General features: G+C 41.9%; 1 protein-coding gene across 3 annotated transcripts in view; it reads left to right on the top strand.

Moving 5' to 3' along the window:
- Positions 1-22288, top strand: part of NTNG1 (netrin G1) — a 484639-nt gene that overhangs the window by 349021 nt on the left and 113330 nt on the right. For 2 of the 3 annotated variants that reach the window (XM_030206225.1, XM_030206224.1), the window contains exon 5: positions 22100-22165. The exons of the other annotated variant lie outside the window; for it this stretch is intronic. In XM_030206225.1, the coding sequence (XP_030062085.1) occupies positions 22100-22165 (66 nt within the window). The remainder of the gene's footprint in view (positions 1-22099; positions 22166-22288) is intronic. 3 annotated transcript variants of the gene reach the window in all.

Genomic DNA, 22288 nt, shown 5'->3' with positions numbered 1-22288 from the left:
TGATGCATCGTATTCAGCAGTCCATGCATCCCTTGTCACCACATCAACCATCTCTGAGCATCAGCAGATGTTGACCTTTCAACACTTTCCAGGAAAATGTGCATATGTACTTTTGAATCAATGAAAATCTGAAAGGATGGCTAGAAAATGTGTTTTACAAATCACAGTACAAGTAGTTATTGTGGTTTGTAAGAAATATTGTACTTTGCCTACCAGTATGACGGTCTCTTGAGGAAGACAAAAGTTTAACAGACTTCTCTGCGGACTTGGCAAAGTACAGTATACAAGTACCTCATCAATATACAATGAAATAAAATGTCACGGAGTTGCTTAGCATCAGTTTTACAAGAGTCAGGAGAACTTGTTTTTAAATTGGTGTCATCCCCTTGATATTTGATAGACTTGCAATCGATAAAAATTAAACTGGTCAAACTTCAAACCATACTAAACATTAAAGCAATTTCATTTGGGTATCCTGCTGTTTAAACTGAAAAGTGTTCAGAAAGTGAAATCCATTCTCTACTGAACCTCTCACCCAATCCCTGCCTTTCCTCATGGGTGAATGGAAGGAAGTGACCTCACTGATTCTGTATGCTCATGTTATGCCTCCCTTTCCCAGGTAGCAATCTTTTCCCACAATGAGTTCAGGTTACAGCAAAGCCTACTGGGAACAAGGAAGGGAAGAGTCGAGTTGTGGCACCATATTCTTCATGACACCTTCACAGCCTGACTTTTAATGAACATGGACAGCCAAGACCCCTGTCAGCATTCTCCATTCCTACCCCTTTTCCCAAAATCATCCAAAACAAATGCAAAGCATATTGGAGAAGCAGCTTTTATTTATAATATATAATAGGTTCCTGCACCCCAGCAATGCACTTTTCAAACCTGCATTTCCTTGGCAAATGAGATGCTGCCAGCCCCACACACATTCTCTTCCCCAGTACATCCCTTCACTACCCTTTTTACTATGAGTCTGGTTGTTGGGTTTTCCCCAGCCCTGAACATTAGTTTAAAAAAAGTCAAAGCAGTGAGTTGAGATGATATGCCCTCCTTGCCGGCCCAGTAGCTGAGAGTTTGGATTGAGTTACTCACCTTTTCCAAATCTAAGCTAAAGACAACAGTTATTTCCCTGCCTAAGTTGTATCTGACACAATGAGAGGTGACGTGACTTGCCCAGGATCACAAGGAGCATCAGTGAGAGAAGCAGGGATGTTTGTCTCTTTCCTAGGCCCTCCATTTCCTCCTGTGCTGATTACATGCTGATCTTCGCCACCACCTGAGAAGAATGGAAGAAATATACACAGGAGTGTGATGCCTAAAAAAGAAGAAATCCATGCCACTCTAGCCCTGACCTAGTACATGAGCAAATCAAGCATCTAAAAGTATGTGAGGAAAGTAGCAAGTAATGAGAAATCCTCTTTACAGCAACAGAAAAACACATAGGTTACCTGGAACCAGCTATGAGTAGAGTTGCTTCTGCCTTTAGCAGCCATTATTATTATTATTATTTTTTACTTCCCCTTTAGTGTTGAATCTTTACTTCAGAATTTGAAGGGCAGCAGTGTAGCTCTGGCATGCACAAGAACTTTACAACCGCTTCCCTTCTCACTGCCAGTCCTGATGTTACTACCCTCCCCCTACCTCCTCTTGTGTCAGCATTAGTGCTGCATGGGTCCTGCATGCACCACCAAAGTGCTGCTTTATCCTGCTTCCTCTGAGGCAGACTTCCTGTCTAGGAGAGAAGATCAAAGCAGCACTTCACGCATGTCTGTGCTGTCAGAGCCAGCACAGCGCTGATGCTTCTGTAATCTTCAGGCTGGCCAAGGAGGAGGTGGAGGCAGCAGTGACAGGCCCAGCAGCGAGAAAGGAAGGGGGAGATGCTGGTGAGGTGGTGGAGGTAGGGAAGGGGAGATGAGAAACTGGCTATCTAGGTGTGATGTTGAGAGGAGAAGAAGAGATGCTGACTACTATGGAGGGTAAAGAGGTCACATGGAGGGGGGAGGATAGAGGAAGGAGAGATGGCTCAACTGCACAGCTGAAGGTTTTCCTAAAGTGTCTGAAATCCTTGGACTAACCCTGGATCCATTCAGTTTCCTCCACTGTCAGTGGTGGCCCAAGTGAACTCTGAAAGCCCTCCACCCTTCTGCCCCATCCTACCTTTGGGTAGAGAGGCAAAAGTGATATCCACCCACTCCTACTTCCAGAACAGCCATCTAAAAAATGACAGCACCTGACCCCCCCCCCCCCCCCCCCAATGTTGGAATGTACCACTAGGGGTTAGTTTGAAAAATAAAACAACCATATTAGCAGTCTGATCCTTAATGATGTGTTCTGACACACCACTAGGTGCCAGGCACTACCATTTTTCAAGATGGTGGCATACAAAGAAGATGCCATTGGATGTCTCCCCAGGATCAAGTAAGTATTGTTGGTCCACAAAAGATGCCTCACCTTCAGAGGCTCTCCCTGTGTCATATGCCCAAGTCAGGAGTGCCCTGGATCATTGTGTCCAGACCAGGAATACACCGACCAGAAGCCCTCTTTAAACAGGGAAAGCATTTTGTTTCTTTCTCCTTGTGTCCATAGTATGCATGAACAGGAAAAGAGAAAGAAAACAACAATTCTGCATGAATGCAAAAAAAACAGCAGCTGTTGCACACTAGTGTACATTATTCTTCAATAGTGTACCAATTGAAAATAGTGCATATTCTTGAGCAATAGTGCACAATATTGCATAAGAGGGCAATAGGTTGCAGTATTGAAAACATGGGAGGGGAAAAACAAAATTTCATCTTTTTCCCTGTCATTTCAGGTCAGGAATGACATGAAACGACATGGAGAATGTCTAGTCAAACAAACGCACATCTCTAATAAGAAGATATCTGAGACATAATCACTTCTATCCTCACAGAGGTCGAGACTTTCTGATAGAATTTCATTGGATTGGTCAATTGTACAATGTTGCCATGTACAGATGTAATAGCCACTGTTTGGACTGTACAAAATATGATATGTATGCTTTAGATCTTAAATGGGAATACATGAATATTTAAAAAAAACTTTCCCCATCAGCTTTTGTACCTCCTCTTTGCAGGAGCAGCTTAATGGTTAGAGCAGCAGGCTAAAAACAAGGGAAGCCAAGTTCAAATCTCACTGCCACTCCTTGTATTCGTGGACAAGTTCCATCACCCTCCATTGCCTCAGATACAGACATGAAAAGCAATTCCATAAATGAGATGCTAACATTTACCTACTCATTAGCCCCCTAGATTCTAAATGTGGCACACAAAATTAATTAACAAACCAATTAGTGCCAATAATTGGGTGCTAATAATCAATTATCAATGCTAATTGGCAATCATTAGAATTTACGCATTATTCTATAAAGATGCTCACGTAAATTCTTTTGTGTGGATCCTAAAAGGGCCATGGGAGGAGGATGGGCGTTCCAGGGATTTTCACAGTGTTTACAGAATTCACCAGATCTGTGCCTAATTTAGATATGGGGATTTACATCAGTTTCAATTGGTATAAATCTTCATACCTAAAATTTAGACTCAGATCCCAGTGCTAGGGGCTATTCTATAAACGTCATCCAACTCTGAGGGTCATTTATACACCAGGGTGTAGCCACAGCAAAGTACCTTGGCTGGTGGGGGTTCCCAACCCCCGCCGGCTGAAGACTTCTCCACCGCCAGTCTCCGGTGCTGCCGCGTTGCCTGCCCTGCTCTCTCTTCCTCCTCATGTCCTGCAAGCTCCTTTAAGTGAAACTGAGTGTGCAGGACGTGAGGGGGAAGAGAGAGCAGGGCATGCAATGAGGCGGTGCCAGAGACTGGTGCTGGACAAGGCTTCAGCTGGCAGAGGTTGGGGACCCCCGTCAGCAAAACCAGAGGCCCAGAAGAAATTTGGGGGGCCCCCGAGGCCCCATGTAGCTATGCCACTGTTAGACACTTATGTGTGATAAGACAAAAAAAGTGGGATTTGGACCACAGATGCCAAAGCCTGGAAAGACGTGTATTATCTGTGCTCTTAAATACATGTCTTTCCAGTCTTTGGCATCCGTGGTCCAACTCCCACTTTTTTTGTCTTATCTCTGTGTTTTCCCGTGGGACGTTTGAGTTCTCCGCCCTTGGCAGATTCTCTTGAACATACACTTATGTGTGTACGTATATACATAATATTAATATATCAATATAAAGACTTCACTATATCTGTACCAATTTTTTAAAAAAACAACAACTTTATTTTCAAAAGATATACGTATATAAAATGTATATAACCTTATCACCCCACCCACTGGTGAACACAATTTCAATCACCACACCTGCTGTTCACATGAGAGGCATTTGCATTCAGTAAAATTGATACAGTCACACCTTACAGTTTCTAATATATTTGTTACAAATTGATCCAAAATACATGTACTTAACTTATCTGTGACACTTATGAAAGTCCCAAGTGCCTTTCACGTGCTCTTGAATCTTTGAAAATGCAGTCAGGGTGGGTAAAGTTCATCAGTTAGAGCTACTCATTCACAAAATATTCAAATCTGCAGTGTCCCAAATACAAATCTCGATGTTCAGAATCCATCATGCAGCTATCCTCATTATTTAATTTTCTCATCCAAAATCTCTCTTAGCAAGATGTCACTTATAAGTTAGAAGTTGATGTACAATTTGTAACAAATATATTAGAAACTGTAAGTGTTATTGTATCATTTTTATTGAATGCCAATGCCTCTCATGTGAATAGTGGGTGATATGATTGAAAAAAGTTATTGTGTTCACCAGTGGGTAGGGTGGTAAGGTTATATACATTTTATATATATATCTTTTGAAAATAAAGTTGTTTTTTAAAAAAAACATTGGTATAGATATAGTGAAGTCTTTATGTTGATTTATGAATATTATGTATATATATATACACACATTAACAATGGTGTAGCTACATGGGGCCTGGGCCCCCCAAATTTCCTCCGGGCCCCTGCTTTTGCTGGCGGGGGCGGCATACTAAAATGTGCCCCCACCTCAGGCTCTTGCCCCCTCCCACTGTGAAGTCTGGCTACACCCTGGTGTATAAATGGCCCTCAGAGTTGGATGACATTTATAGAATAGCCCCTAGCACTGGGCTCTGAGCCTTAATTTTAGGCATGAAGATTTATACCAATTGAAACTGATGTAAATCCCCATATGTAAATTAGGCACGGATCTGGCGAATTCTGTAAACACTGCGTGAAAATATTTTATATATATATTTTGAAAATAAAGTTGTTTTTAAATTTGGTATAGACACCTTGAAGTCTTTATATTGATTCATGATTATAGATAATTAGAGACTTTTTATAAATCTGAGTCCTTATATTATATATATATATATATATATATATATATATATATCAGTTTTGCTGCCTGGTTGTCTCACTGCCATCTGAAACTGAACATGGCCAAGTCAGCTTCTTATCTTTCCCCCTAAACCCACTTCTCCTTTTCCCTCATTTTCTGTCTCTGTGGATAACACTGTCATCCTCCCTGTCTCATCAGCTTGTAATCTTGGGGTCAATCTTTGACTCTTCTCTCTCTTTCTCTGTACATATGCAACAGACTGCCAAAACCTGTTGGATATTTAAAGAGAGAGAAGAGTCAAAGATGACCCCAAGATTACAAGCTGATGAGAGAGGGAGGATGGAAGTTTTATCCACAGAGATAGAGATGTTATACATTTTTGTGATGTTATACAACAGACTGCCAAACCCTGTTGTATAACATCACAAAAATGTGTCCCTTCCTTTCTGAACACACTATCAAAACCTGTATCCACACTCTAATCACCTTACTCTTAGATTACTGCAACTTTCTCCTCACAGGTCTCCCACTAAGCCATCTGTCTCCCTTTCAATCTGTTCAAAATTCTTCATGACTTATATTCCGCCAGTGTCCCTGTGCTCACAGCCCTCTCCTCAAATGATTTCATTGGCTTCCTATTTGTTTCCCCACACAGTTCAAATTCCTCTTATAGACTTACAAGTGGATTTATTCTGCAGCTGCTCAGTATCTCTCTGCTCTTACAGTTTATAATTGATTTGCACTTAGTATACCAACCAAGCTAACTTGCAAACCTGGGCGGTTTATTGGCTAAAAGCAGAAAAATTCAGAAAAGACCTACAATATTTGATAGGACAGACAGTATCACTCAGAAGTAGCACAATCAGTCAAAAGTGAAAGGTAAATATAAGAAAAAAGGGAAAGGGGGAGTGACAGTACTTAGACCAAGAACCGGAGAAGGGGAGGATTTAACAATGCAATCCAACTCTTCTATGTGATTAATTGTGAAAGCCTGTTCAAAAAACCAGGTTTTCAAAGCTTTTTTAAAGTTCCTAAAAGAAAGTTCAGAACATATCCCCTCCCCAGGAACTCCATTCTTCAGGTAAGTCTCTCTCTCTACCTTTCTCCTCCATTGCCAACTGTACACTCTGTTTCTTTTATTTCTTTTAACTTGCTGTACCGTATCCCTGGAATAGACTTCCTTAGTCGGCACATCAAACTCCGTCTCTGGCCATATTCAAATCTAGGCTAAAAGCCTATGTTTTTGAGGCTGCTTTTAAATCTTAACTCCACTCACCTGTTCAGTACCCATGTCTATTTTATTCATTGCCACGATAAGTAATTCCCTAATCCCTTATTTGTCTTGTTTGTCTGTCATGAATATATTGTAAACACTGTTGAGCAGGAACTGTCTCATATGTGTTTAAAGGGCCATTCCATAAATGGCATGTAAATTTATTTGCACAAAATTGCATGCTTTTCCAAGATGCGCACACAACTGAATTGGCTAATGAGCCAATTAGCGCCAATAATTGGGTGCTAAAAATCAATTATTGGCGTTGTCAACAACTTGGATTTGTGTGTGCATCTTGCTAGACGCTATTCTATAAAGATCCATTCACAAATCTTATAGTGCACAACTCAAAAGAGGGTGTCCATGGAAGAGGCATGGGTAAGTCAGGAGCGTTCACTAAAGATGTGCTCAGTATTACAGAATACTGGAGATCCGTGCCTATCAAACACGCCGAGATTTGCACCTGGTTTCAGTTGGTGTCTATTCTCAGCTGTGGATCCTGGCATTACACAGTATTCTGTAAAGGGTGCCCATCCTGGAACACCCTTTGTAGAATATGGTTCAGCACCGATTTTCTTTCGGCACTAAATTGTGATTTCCATTTAATCGTGTCCTAAGTGTACAGCACTGTGTATGTCTAGTAGCACTATAGAAATGATAAGTAGTAGTAATAGGAGTAATATTCTACGTAAGCTCTATTCTGGTAACAGGAATCTATCCTGCATAGCATGTATTTGGAAAGGGGTGTAAACATCAGAGGGACATAGGCAGGGCTCCCACTTTCATGTGTAACTTACATAATACTGTAACTTATGCATTTAGGCATTTGCACTTACACTAGCTCCTAGATGTTAGGCACACTGATATCGGTTATGCTAGTATTCTGTAACAGAACCTAGTCGACTTGGGTCTCTTATAGAACAGGCTCCTACTCTGCAGCCTTGAGGTACCTGTAGGAGGTGCCTTAGATTGGACACCCTGAAGGAACCCATCTCAAGGAACAAGGAAATACCCGCTGTACCAGAATGTAACTCACCTTGAACTACTGAGAAAGACAAGAGCTAAATCCAAATCCCTTTACCTTCTGAGGTATGCACAAGTTACATCAAAATGAACGTTTCAACCAGGGCTGTAGAAAAATGATTGTGGAGACACTTCTGCTTAGCCTGCTGGTATTGTAAATAACTTTCAAAATGTGGAAAGTTTCTTTTATGAGCCTGGAGTCTTAATTAGCTACTCTTATACAAGTAATTTTGTGTAATACTGCTCTGAGTGCTGCTATATATGCATGAACATAATGAAATGTGGCATTTACAAGTTTCAAGTTTATTCAAAACTTTCTACCCCGCCTACGGGAAAAACAATCGAGGCGGCTTACAAGGTCATTTAAAAGGGAAAATTTTACTGTGGACAATACGGTAAACGATAAGATGGGGGTAGAACTACAATATAAATAGGAAAGAGGAGGGGTCAAAACAAAAAAGAGTGTTGCACTTGTATTCAGAGTCACAGCGGAACCATAGGGATCCCAGAAACAAGCGTATTAAGTGCAAGGACATTTATCTCTGGAGAAGGCATCCTTAAAAAGAAAAGTCTTTCAGTTTTGAAAGTATCTAAGGAGTGATACTGACTTAAGTGAATGAGTAACAAATTGCCTGAACCGAAAATATGCTGTGTCAAGTATGTTCATGATGGATTTCCCTGTGAGTAGGTACAATAAGGTCATGATGTTGTGCTGATCTAAGGGAATGCGAGGGGACATACAGAACTAAGTATCATGCTAGATATAGTGGTTCAGTATAAAATTTTATATGGAATGTGGTGTGTAATTGGTAACCCATGGTCATTTATCAAGTATGGTGTTACATGGTCAAATTTTTTAAATTCATTAATAAACTTGATAGCTGTATTTTGGATGATTTGTAATCGCTGGCGATCCTTAATGTGGAGACCCATGTGTAAAGAGTTACAGTAATCTAATTGGCTTATGACCAAAGAATGAGAATGTTCAATGCTGAGGGATATATCAAAGACTGCACAGATCTAATTAGTCTAAGCCTTTAGAAGGATCGTTGTACAACTAGTGAGATCTGTGGCTAGAAGGAAAGGTTATTATCCAGAAGTACTCCTAGTAGATGAGTAGATTGCACTAAAAGGATGGTAATACCACCTAAAATTATAGGAAATGGAAAAGCTGTTTGACCCTGATTAGAAAAGAAAATAGTTCTGGACTTTTGAGGATTCATGACAAGTTTATTAGCATGAAACCAAGTAGCTGTAAGTTGAAGTTTTGCATTCAATTCTGAAACTTTATTGTGTTGTAGAGAGTCAAGTGGGGAGAGAATTTGAATGTCATCTGCATATACAAATGCTGTAAGGCCAAGACTTTGTGTCAAAGTGAGAAGGAGAGAATATTGAACCTCAGGGAACTCCTGAAGGAATTGTAAAGGGATTGGAAGTGGTATTGTCAGTATGTATTATATAATTTCTGTTATTCAAATAGGAAGTGAACCGGTCACATTTACTTCTACATTCTATATATGGCTCAAAATTGCACGTGCAGTTTGAATAATGAGCCAATTAGTGCCAATAATTGGGTATTAACAAACAATTATTGGCGCTATTTTATGAAAACGCACACACAAATTTTGCAGCATACAACTGAAAGGGGGCATGGCCATGAGAGAGGCATTGGTGGATTGAGGTGTTCACTAAATATACGTGCAGTATATTGGGGGGATCTACACCTAATTTATGCATGAGAATTTACACCAGATTTCAGTTGGTGTAAATCCTCACACCCCAAAGGTAGGCGCAGATCCCAGCACTACCTGCTATTCTATAAACAATGCCCAACTCAGAGTATCATTTATTGAAGAGCGCTCAGTGTGCTTTGTTTTTGGTGCCCAAATTTGGGTGCCATTTACTATATCTAGTTTGTAAGCACCAGCATTTGCATGTGCAAGACACTGATGGGCTGATGCAAAAAACGTAACACCAGCACTAGAGACGATTAGCAGCAGCATTATTTATTTATTTATTTATTGCATTTGTATCCCACGTTTTCCCACCTATTTGCAGGCTCAATGTGGCTTACATAGTGCAGTAGTGGCAGTCACCAGTACTGGCATGAACAAATACAAAGTGAGGTTATGACAGAATAATGATCAGGATTGATAGACACATTGGGGGTCATAAAAGGAAGAGTAGGTTATGTACAATAAGAACAATTATATTGTTATGTTGCGGGGTTAAGGCATTTAGGTTGGGTCGTTTGAGTATGCCTTTTCAAACAGGTTAGTCTTTAGGAGTTTCCGGAAGATTAGATGGTTGTATGTTGTTTTCATGACGGTCGGTAGTGCGTTCCATAGTTGTGTGCTTATATAAGAGAAGCCAGATGCATAGGTTGATTTGTATTTGAGTCCTTTGCAGCTTGGGTGATGGAGATTTAGGTATGTTCGTGTTGATTTTGTTGTATTTCTGGATGGTAGGTCTATAAGGTCTGTCATGTATCCCGGGGCATTGCCGTAGATGATCTTGTAAACCACGGTGCAGATTTTGAATGCAATACATTCTTTGATTGGGAGCCAGTGTAGTTTTTCTCATAAAGGTTTGGCGCTTTCGAATCTTTTTCCGAGTATAAGTCTGGCTGCTGTGTTTTGAGCAGCATGGAGTTTCTTTATGATTTGTTCTTTACATCCCGCATAGATTCCGTTGCAGTAATCTAGATGGCTTAGTACCATGGATTGCACTAAATTGCGAAATATATCCCTCAGGAAGAAAGGTTTCACTCGTTTGAGTTTCCACATTGAGTTAAACATTTTCTTTGTTGTAGCTTTCACTTGGCTCTCCAGTGTGAGATTTCGGTCGAATGTAACTCCGAGAATTTTCAGGCTGTCTGAGATAGGGAGGGTGTGATCTGGGGTGGTTATGTTGGTGGGTTTGATTGTATTATATTGGGATGTGAGGATGAGACAGTGTGTTTTTTCTGTGTTGCGTTTTAATTGAAATGTATTCGCCCAAGAGTTCTTGATGTTCAAGCTGAATTTGATTTCTTTGGTGATTTCCATTAGATCATTTTTGTAAGGGATGTACAATGTGACGTTGTCCGCATATATGAAAGGGTTAAGGCCTTGATTGGATAGGGAATTGGCTAGTGGGGTCATCATTAGGTTAAAAGGAGCGGTGATAGTGGTGATCCTAGAGGTACTCCACAGTCTGCTTTCCATTTTGATGATATGGTTGATTTCGATTTCACTTGATAAGTTCTGGCCGTTAGGAAGCCCTTGATCCAGTTAAGTACACTTCCACCAATCCCAAAGTATTCTAGGATGTTTAGTAGTATGTTATGGTTCACCATGTCGAACGCGCTAGACATGTCGAATTGTAGAAGAAGTATACTTTTGCCTGATGCAATTTCTTGTTTGAATTTGGCTAGGAGGGTAATTAGTAGTGTTTCGGTGCTGTGGTTGGAGCAGAATCCTGATTGTGAGTCGTGTAGTATTGTGAAGTTGTTTATGTAGTCAGTGAGTTGTTTGGTTACCATGCTTTCCATCAGTTTGACTACCAGTGGGATTGAAGCTACTGGCCGGTAGCTGGTGATATTGTCTGTTTTTTTCTTGATATCTTTTGGTGTTGGGGTGAGTAGGATGTTGCCGTTTTTCTTGGGGAAAAGCCCATGTTGAAGCATGTAGTTTAAGTGGGATGTGAGGTCTGCTATGAAGCGGTGGAGAGCGGATTTTAATAGGTAACTGGGGCAAGTATCCAATTTACAGTGAGTCTTAGAGAACCTATTAAGCGCTTGGTTGACTGTTTTGACAGTGAGGGGAGCGAAGCTTGTCCAAAGTCTGTCTGCTGGGTATTCGCCGGGGGTTGGATCCAGACACTCGATGAAGTTTTCGATGCCAGTGATGTTTTGAGATAGCGTGTTACTTAGGTTTACAATTTTTTCATTGAAGTATTTGATGAGTTTGTCTGCAGGTGGGATGTCTGTATTGGTTGCGGTGACCAAGGTGATGTCTAGTAGTTTGTTCATGAGTTGGTATAATTTTTTCGTGTCTTTGTAGTCAGGCCCTATTTTGGTTTTGTAGTATAACCTTTTGGCTTGTCTTGTTGCGTATTTATATTTTCTTTGAGTTTGTTTCCATGCATTGAGTGTTTGTGTGTCTTTTGCTTTTTTCCATGCTCGTTCGAGTTTCCTGGATTGTGTTTTTAGTTTTTTCAGTTCTTCATTGTACCATGGTATCGAGTTGTGCCTACGTGTGGTTCTTGTTTGTAAGGGTGCTATTTCGTCTAGTATGTTTTTACATCTTGTATCCCAGTCTGAGGGATAGTGTGTGGAGTCCGTTTGTGCTGTCCATTCATTGTTGTACATCTGTTGCCAGAATGTTTCCAGATCTATTTGGCCTCTTGTGCTGTAAGTTGTGAGTTCTTGGGGACGGTGTGAGCCCTTTTTCTGCCATAGTAGGGATAGATTTAGTTTATAGTGGTCTCTTTTTCTGCCATAGTAGGAATAGATTTAGTTTATAGTGGTCTGACCATGGTGTGTTTGTCCATTTGATCTCTGATATTATTAGATTCTGGTCTGAGGGCAGTTTGTGAGAGATAAGGTCGAGTGTGAGCCCTTTGATGTGGGTTGCCTGAGTGTGTGGCCATTTGAGGTCCCATAGATGGAGGAATTCCTTGCATTCACATGCGTTGGTAGAGTTTGGGTCTTCTAGGTGGAGGTTGATGTCTCCCAGTACTAGTATGTTGGGGTGGGCAACACAGGTGTTTGATATGAAGTCCATGAAGTGTGATTTGCATTCGTTCCAGTTACCTGGTGGTCTGTAAAACAAGACACAGTTTAGGTGGTCCTGTAGGGTAGTGTGGTTGATTCTAATGGAGGCTATTTCAAGTTGCGGTGATATGGACTCGGCAGTGGTTTTGGTAGTGAAGTGTGATCGGTGGATCAGTGCTATGCCTCCGCCTCTCTTTTCCTTTCTGATCCAGTGAGTGATTTTGTAACCCGGGGGGCAGAGGTCTAGGATTACAGGGTCCTTTTGGTCATGGATCCAGGTTTCATTGATGAAAAGCAGGTCAAGGTTTTCTGACGTGATCCAGTGACTAGTGGGCGAAGAATGCTGAGAGGACTCCAGCGCAGGAGACAATGTGCGCACCAAAGATTAGTGCAAAGAGCATGCAAATGTAGTCAAATGGATGTTAAAGAGGTCATTTTCTATTCCCTCCCAATGCTCAGAGAACAGCGCACAAAACAAAGCCAATTGAGAAGGGATACAAGCAGCCTAAAAACAACCCTTACCGCTGAAAACCTATCACCAGCTTGGAGCAGGCATTAGGGTGTTTGAAGAGAGGATTTCTCATGATTCTGTCTTTAAAATGTGCCAGTTTTGATTTCTTTTGGAAGTGGAAGAAAGCCCATGGAAGCCTGTAAGTGCCATTACTAAGAAATAAATGTGCACAAGTCTGAGCAAGCCAAAAAGTGAAAGCACACACTGGCGCCTGTTTTCTGCGTTTAAATATAAATATAAGCTTTCTAAGTAAAATTAAGAAAAAATTAAAAACTTATGTTTAAAGGCACAGAAAATAGGCACTAATGTGAGCTTCGCTTTCAGGTTTGCCTGGTACTTGTGCACAAGAGCTGTGCTTAACACGAAACTATTTCGCATGCGCCAAGCACGTTACCCCCTTGCTTTCACTTTTACAACACGCATATAATTTGAATACCATTTCCTTTGAGTGTTGGCAAGCTAGTTTTCTGCTCTGGGTATGGGTTCTGCGCTTTTGGCTTTACTATAGGAGTTTAGAGCATTGGCCTATGAGTGACACTGCTATTTTTATAAATGTGGAATTTTATAACGTGTTTACTTCTGTTAAACATTTAGGAAAATACACGTCTATTACCTGTGGCCCTATACATATTTTACAGAAGGAGGCCTGTCAACAAACCTTGACAGGCCTCCTTCTGTAAAATATGTATAGGGCCACAGGTAATAGACGTGTGGCCCTATACAAGCCTTGTGTAAAATACTGTAGTTTCGAAATTGTGGATGTCTCAATTTGGATGTTCCATTTCTGATGTAGGTGCTTTATGTAAAACTAGCCGTTGAGCCCGTAAAAAACGGGCTAGTATAGGACGGGGGGACTGAAAGGCCTCTTCTCCCTGCCGCTGCAAGGCCCCCCGCCGCCGAGCTCACCGCTGCCCCTCCGAGGTCAGCGCTATGCCCCCACCCATGGAGTCGCCGCCACCCCTCCACCCGGGCCGGGCCCTCGCTTCGCTATTGAAACAGCGCGGGAACGCAGCACACAGCTCAGATGAGCTGCCGTCCTTCTTCTTTGCCTGTGTCCCTCGTGGGCGAGGGCGGGACACAGGCAGGGAAGGAAGGCCGACGGCAGCTCAGCTGAGCTGTGTGCTGCATTCCCGCGCTGTTTCTATAGCGGAGCGAGAGCCCGTCCCGGGTGGAGGGTGGGTGGCGGTGGCAACTCCGGGTGGAGGGAGAGGTGGTGGCGACGGTGGGGGGGGGGGGGAGCGGTAGCGACGGCAGTTTTGTCCCTCCCCTTGCGCAGTAGAGACCCTCTCTGTCCCGCCCCCGTCATCACATATTGATGCGGGGCGGGACAGAGAGTGTCTTTACTGCGCATTTGTGAGTGAGTTCGGTCACTCGCCGTTTATATGTTGGATATGTCAATATTTTTTTCCTGTCGATTTTTCAATGAATGGACTTTGGGGCCCCTCCTATTGCTGCGTAAGGGTGGTCAGGGCAGGTTCTCCCCTTGTAACATTTCTTCCTGCGGAAGTGGCCCGTTCCAGTATATTGTAATCAGGTGCACTGTACACACCAAGTGAATCCTATGGGCTGCTGGAATGATCCTCATGCCCTTTTCTACTGTTTGCACTTCTATTTTCATTTCCCTTCATCCTTATCAATCTGTAATGGCCTGCACTATTACTGGGTACCCTCTCATCGCAGACTTTGCTCTCAGCCCCAATGTTTTTCTACACTGTTACTCATCTCCTATGCTCAATGCCTCTGACAGTTTATATAGTAACGTAGTAACATAGTAAATGAACGGTCCATCCAGTCTGCCCAACAAGATAAACTCGTTTTACATGGTATGTAATACTTTATATGTATATCCAAATTTGATTTGTCCCTGCCTTTCTCAGGGCACAGACCGTAGAAGTCTGCCCTGCACTGGTTTTATTCTCCAAATACCAGCGTCGCCACCCAATGTCTGCTAAGATTCCATAGATCCGTTCCTTCTAAACAGGATTCCTTTGTGTTTATCCCACGCATGTTTGAATTCCATTACTGTTTTCAACTCCACCACCTCCCACGGGAGGGCATTCCACGTATCCACCACTCTCTCCGTGAAAAAATACTTCCTGACATTACTCCTGAGTCTGCCCCCCTGCAACCTCAATTCATGTCCTTTAGTTCTACCACCTTCCCATCTTGGGATTAATACCTTTCAAATATTTGAATGTCTGTATCATGTCACCCCTGTTTCTCCTTTCCTCCAAGGTATACATGTTCAGGTCGGCAAGTCTCTCCTCGTACAGTTTACAATGCAAATCCCATACCATTTTTGTAGCTTTTCTTTGCATCGCTTCCAGTCTTTTTACATCTTTAGCCAGATACAGCCTCCAAAACTGAACACAATACTCCAAGTGGGGCCTCACCAACGACTTGTAGAGGGGCGTCAACACCTCCTTTATTCTGCTGGTTATACCCCTCTCTATGCAGCCTAGCATTCTTCTAGCCTCTGGACATCCTTCTAGCTTTCCTAGCATCCTTCTAGCCTCTAGCATCCTTCTAGCCCCATCCTTTGGCAGCTGGGGTAGTGGAGATGTGCGAGCTGACCTTTTTGTGTTCCTGGTTGGTAAGTCTATAAGGTCCAACATATAGGCCGGGACCTCGCCATGGATGATTTTATGGACCAGGGTACAGATTTTGAATGTAATTCGTTCTTTTAGTGGGAGCCAGTATAGTTTTTCTCTTAGGGGTTTGGATCTTTCATATTTTGTTTCTCCAAATATGAGTCTGGCTGCTGTGTTTTGCACAGTCTGAAGTTTCTTAATGATTTGCTCTTTACATCCTTCGTAGATGGCGTTACAGTAATCTAGGTGGCGTGGAGGGGCATAATTGAACGTCGCCGGCCAAATAGATCGCCGGCGATCTATGTTGGCGGCGGCGCTACAGCTGGCTGGAACCGTATTATCGAAAAAGATGGCTGGCCATCTTTTTTTCCGATAATACATTTTCGCCTGGCCAAATGCCTTGGAGTTCGCCGGGTTTGAGATGGCCGGGTTTGTTTTTCAGCGATAATGGAAAGTTATGTCGGCCATCTCAAACCCCGGCCAAATTCAAGGCATTTGGCCATGGGAGGAGCCAGCATTTTTAGTGCACTGGCCCCCCTGACATGCAAGGATACCAACCAGCCACCCTAGGGGTCACTGCGGTGGACTTCAGAAAAGCTCCCACGTGCATAGCTCCCATACTTTGGGAGCTGAGCTCCCCAACCCCATTACCCACAAATGTACTGCACCCACTAAAATTGCTCCAGGGACCTGCATACAGCCTCTAGGACTTATTGCTGCTGTATAACTTTGGCACACCAGTTCAAACCTGAAGACTAATCTCTCTGAAAAAGTCCTTTCTTGAAATAACCACGTTTACTCACAGTTAACTGCAGATCAGAGTCCCCTGGTACTAAGATTAGCAGTAGGTCAGAGCTGGCACAATGGTGTACAATGCCCTCTTACAGCACCATTCAAGGTAAGAACTACATTCTCTAACGTGGGTAACACAGGAAAGGGAACTAAAACTGGCTTACAAAAATGGCCACTACTGCATGGACTACAACAGGAAACAAAACAGGGCACACTCTGACCCAGTTAGCAGGGGGGGAAAGCACCATGGGAGTAGAGCCCAGTACCCTACACCCACCACAATATATTGCTAATGTGACTCTGCAGGGCACACTCACCCGAGTGTCACACTCACCCGAGAGCCACATCGCAACCAGGGAAAGGCTGTCGGAGGATAGCACACATTCTGCTGTCATGGAGGTGGGTACGGCATTTGAGGCTGGCATACAGGCTGGCAAAAAAGGTTTTTAGTTTTATTTTTTTAGTATGGAAGGGAGTTGGTGACCACTGGGGGAGTATGGGGAGGTCATCCCCCATTCTCTCCTGTGGTCATCTGGTCAGTTGGGGCACCTTTTTGAGGCTTGGTCGTGAAAATGAAAGGACCAATTAAACCCGGCGAAATACTGCTTAATGCCGCTTTTTTTTTTTCCATTATCGACGAAAGGCGGCCATCTGGTAGCCATGCCCATGCCCGCCCATGTCCTGCCTTCGCTAATCTACTGACACGCCCCCTTGAACTTTCGCCGGCGAAGCGACGGGAAAGCAGTGATGCTGTCTAAAATGCCGCTTTCGATTATACCGATTTCGCCGCTTTTACGAAATCGCCGGCCATCTCCTGATTTGTGTTGGAAGATAGCCGGCGAGCACTTTCGATTATAAGCTGGTTAGTACCATTGATTGTACCAGGCTGCGGAATATTTCTCTTGGGAAGAAAGGTTTTACTCTTTTGAGTTTCCACATTGAGTGGAACATTTTCTTTGTTATGTTTTTCGCATGGCTTTCTAGTGTGAGATTTCGGTCAATTGTAAATCCGAGAATTTTCAGACTGTCTGAGAAAGGGAGGATGTAATCTGGGGTGTTTATAGTGGTGGGTTTGTTCATGTTGTATTGTGATGAGAGGATGAGACATTGTATTTTTTCTGCATTTAGTTTTAATTGGAATGCATCCACCCATGAGTTCATTATTTGGAAGCTGTGAAAAATTTCATTTGTAATTTCTGTTAGATCATGTTTGAACGGGATGTAGATCATGACATCGTCTGCGTAAATGTAAGGATTGAGGCCTTGGTTGGATAGTGATTTGGCTAGGGGTGTCATCATTAGGTTAAAGAGGGTTGGTGAGAGTGGTGATCCTTGGGGTACTCCGCATTCGGGTTTCCATGGTGATGATGTATTCAAATTTGATATCACTTGGTATGTTCTTGCAGTTAGGAAGCCATTAATCCATCTGAGTATGTTTCCTCCAATCTCGAAGTATTCTAGAATGTTCAATAATATTTTGTAGCTAACCATGTCAAACACGCTGGACATGTCGAATTGTAAGAGTAGTACACTATTGACAGCTGCTATTATTTGTTTGAATTTGGTTAGGAGAGTGATTAGTACTGTTTCGGTGCTGTGGTTGGATCGAAATCCCGATTGAGATTCATGTAATATTGAGAATTTGTTCAAGTAGTCGGTAAGTTGGTTGGTTACCATACTTTCCATTAGTTTCACTGCCAAAGGGATGGATGCTACCGGGCGGTAATTGGTTATGTCATTTGCTTTTTTCTTTGTATCTTTTGGTATTGGAGTAGTATATTTCCTTTGTCCTTTGGGAAGAGTCCATGTTGTAACATGTAGTTTAGGTGTGCCGTGAGATCTGTTATAAAGCATTGTGGGAAGATTTTATTAGGTTATTGGGACATATGTCCAGTTTGCATTAGGATTTGGCGAACCTGTTGATAGCTTGAGTAATGGTTTCGTCGGTCAGTAGATCGAAGTTTATCCAGATTCGGTCTACTGGGTATTCATTGGGGATTGGGTCTAGGCAGTCAAAGAATTTTTCAGGGTCGGTGGTATTGAGTGGTAACGGGAGTCATAGTTTTATGATTTTCTCATTGAAATATGTAGCAAGATTGTCTGCTGATGGGGTGTCTGTGTTGGATGTGGTAACCAGTGTAGTGTTTAGTAGTTTGTTCACGAGTTGGAAGAGTTTATGCGTGTCTTTGTAGTCTGGCCCTATTTTGGTTTTGTAGTATGACCTTTTGGTTTGTCTTATTGTATATTTGTATTTTCTTTGCATTTGTTTCCATGCGTTGAGTGTGTATTCATATTTTGTTTTTTTCCATGCTAATTCCATTCATCTTTTGTTTTTTTTCCATATCTATATATGATTCAGTTAGATCTTCAGTATGAAAGCAGCATGTGATTAAATGCATGACACATGGAATGATTTTGCCATATAGAATTACGCTTTAGGAAAACAGCAATTTTCTCTTGAAGTTATTTCTACCTGCTGTTGCCTATAAGTCTAGCAATAGGTTCCCTAATCTTTTCCAGCCTGCTTTGCTCACATGCTGGAGTTCATTTGAAGATTTCAGTAGCAACTGGAAAAATACTTCTTAGTTTGCTGGCAGATGAAAAGATTAGTCCCCAAACCACCTCATAATTGAAAACAGCCTTCCTCAATGAATCCATCCCAAAATGTTATACTGATTTTCTCAGTTTTTTGGATTTTAAAACAGGTATACTATAAAAATGTGTGGGGTTTTGTTGTTGATGTTAGTGTACAAAAGCATATTTTGAGAGAATGTGTATTTTTACAAACACTACTACATTCTGGCCTATGCAATTTTTATCCAGAGTCTTTAAAAAGCATAATTTACCAATTATGCAAACTAGATTGTTATAAAGAGTATAATTAGATTCTGGAAGGATTGAGATGATGTGCAAATAGCTTTGTGTGGGTGATTATCACCTTTCAAACCTGCTGGGGTAGCAGAGATGAGTCAGAGCTTAGCGACAGACAACAGGCCCTGAACCAAACCACAAGAAGCAGTCCGGATAGACAACTGTTTTATACAAAAAGGTGTATTCAGCCTGAATGGGAACTCTCCTGCAATAACAATACTGAACAACAAATTTAGGGGCCGTCTTACAAATCAGCAGTAGGGTTAACATTCCGGTAGCATCATGCACCAAATTCTGAAGTTGGCATACCCCTGGTTTCCACAGTAGAAAATAGTTTTCTGTTTTCTACCGTGGGGGATGTTCCTGGAGGTAATCATCAGTGCGGCCACATTGGTGTGCGCTGCATCATTACAGCATGAGTAGCGCATGATCCCTTACCGCTAGGTCTGTGGGTGGCGGTAAGGGCTCAGGCAGTAAATAGCCATACGCTACTTTTAATCGTAGCGCTTGGCCATTAACTGCCCCCATTGAAAAAAGCCTTTTTTCCCAGCCACAGTAAAAAATGGCCTAGCGAGCACCAAAAACACGCATCCACACTACCGCAGGCCACTTTTTACCGTGGCTTAGTAAAAGAACCCCTTTAAAAAAGAAAATGAATCTGCTCAGCATGTTAATCTGTTTTCAAGGCTTGGGTCCCCTTTTTTTTCATATTTCAGTATAGTTTTTAATTAGAAAAAAAGCGCTGCATTTCTCAGGATGGCATTATTGAAATGGTATTGTCAAGCATCTCTGCTGACTCAGGGGGTCTTTTACAAAGGCATGGTAGCATTTTTACTGCATGCTAATGATTAGCACATGCTAAAGCTAGAGACACCCATAGGAATATATGGGCGTCTGTATCATTTAGTGAATGCACTAAAAATGCTAGCGTGCCTTTGTAAAAGACCCCACTCAATCTCCACGTTTTTTATGGTCAAATAAAGGAAACTGAAACTGCGTCGCCTTTTTTTTTTACCCAAGGTCTCTGCTTTTTAAAGGTGCTTCCATTAATAAGCTCGCTATGAGGCCTTTTTACAGAGCAGCAGTAAGCCCAATGGGGGCTTACCACTCGCTCTTTCGGGTTGTAACTGGGCAGAACCTCCCTCCTGACTTCCTCTCTGATGTCCCAATATCCTATTCCACCCCAACACCCCTGATCCGATACTCTGATTCCTAGATTGTTCCTTGATCCCCTTAGCAGATCTTCCTCCAAATCCCCAGAGTTGATCTCCGAAATAAGCCCCCTTCTAATCAAAGCACCATCCTCAAGTCATCAATAAAATCTCACCCACCACCCCTAGGACTTACTCAGAGGTAATCTCTGGTAGCTCAGTGGTCCCCCTCCATGCCTACCCTGTTTAGCTCCTGGAATCAAAATGGCTGCCATGACTCCTAGTGGTAGTCTTGTGGTATTTTCCCAGAGCCAGATGACATGGGACCAGAGGGGAACTGATCCCATCATGGTATTGGGGGAGATCAGAGGGGGATCTTCTAAGGGGATCAGGGATACAATTGGGAGTAGGAGGTCGAAGGTTATAATCAGGGCTGTTATTGAGATTGACAGTAGCGCAGCTGCACTTAGTGCATCTTCTTAAGGTGTGGTAAGCACAATCATGAGAAACGAAAGGAGTGGGAAATAGACCAGGCTAACCAAGAACAAATGAGGAGATATCTCACCTCACGCCTGTTTTCCAGTTTTTTTACAAAGGTCTTTTTCAAGACCGTATTTCTACAACTGCTTGTATCAATATCATTTACCTTTTGATGGTTTTACATATGTTACATAAATACTCCTGAAGCAGGCTTGCTTCCGAAACATGGTGCTATGTCAAGTATTTACTAAATAAAAGTTTTACCATCATTTGAAGTCTCCTTGTTTGTTTCTGGTCAGCCTGGTCTATTTCCCACTCCTTTCGTTTCTCTGTATTTTATTGTGGAATCTCAATGTTCCTTTGCTTTGGCGGACCTTCACGGTAAGCACAATCATGCCATCAGCAGTTGTGACAGCTGGTGTGTGATACCGACCCCGCTGTAGCTGGCCACTCCTCTGACTCAGCCATCTAACCATGTTAGGCAGCTAGCATAGGTTTTGAAATCGTACTGCTGGTTTTAATGTACGGTAGTGTGGTAACCCATGCTAGCTGATTAATTCAGCTTAGTAAAAGGGCCCTCAAGAAATTTTAAAATCAAGAAATCTACATTACTGCTCATTAAATGCATGAATATATTTTTATATTTTGCTTTGTCTGTTCTCTGCTTGGTACTTCTTAAACTCTTTCTTTTCTCACTGATCTATCTGATAAGAAGACAGGATAATTTCATGCCTATGAAAATGATTTCTGGGAATTATATACATAAATCCAGAAATCCTTCCTTATACTGAATCTTTTAAAGTATTCCAAGTTTTACCTTAAATTCCTGATAAGTAACCATATAGGGTATATTTATACCCTGGCAAAGCAGAGCAAAAGTGTGTGCACATGGATAACAACCAAGTATAAAGTCAAATTGATGAATCTGAGTTCCCATAAATCAAATTTCTGTTTAAGATACTATAAACTTGTTAACATTATCGGCCCTTAATTGTTCTAAATATTTGCTCTAAACCAATAAACATCTTTTTTTGTTTGTTTTTGTGCTGTTGATCTGCTTCGTTAGAGGTCAAGTAAATATATAGTCCATTAACAAAGCACTATATATTTAATATCCAATAAATGTTGATGTTCTGAGTTACATTAATTGCCTGTTTTTTGTTTGTTGTGGTGGTTGTGTATTGCTGAAATGCATCCTGGGCAAGTTGAGTAGCAGTTGTCTGTGGTGTCTCTGTCTTTGTTCTGTCTGGAATAATTAAGATCATCGATGAAAATAACAATTCCTAATTTTTCCTGATGCATGCAGCTCCTCCCAAGTTTGATAGGATATGGCCGAGTGTTTCTTCCCTAGAGGTTTCTAACCGAAAGCAAGGTAGGATTCTACAAAATTCCTACTGGTTTAGAATTACTTACAAATTGCTTTTGTAAGATGGGGAAAATATCCAACACATCTTGGCACCGAGTTACCTGATTTCAAGAAAACAATCTTTTGAAA

Source organism: Microcaecilia unicolor, chromosome 6, assembly GCF_901765095.1.
Source record: "Microcaecilia unicolor chromosome 6, aMicUni1.1, whole genome shotgun sequence".
NCBI lineage: Eukaryota > Metazoa > Chordata > Amphibia > Gymnophiona > Siphonopidae > Microcaecilia > Microcaecilia unicolor.
Note: the sequence above shows the minus strand (reverse complement) of the source record. Positions and strands in the feature narration are given on the sequence as shown.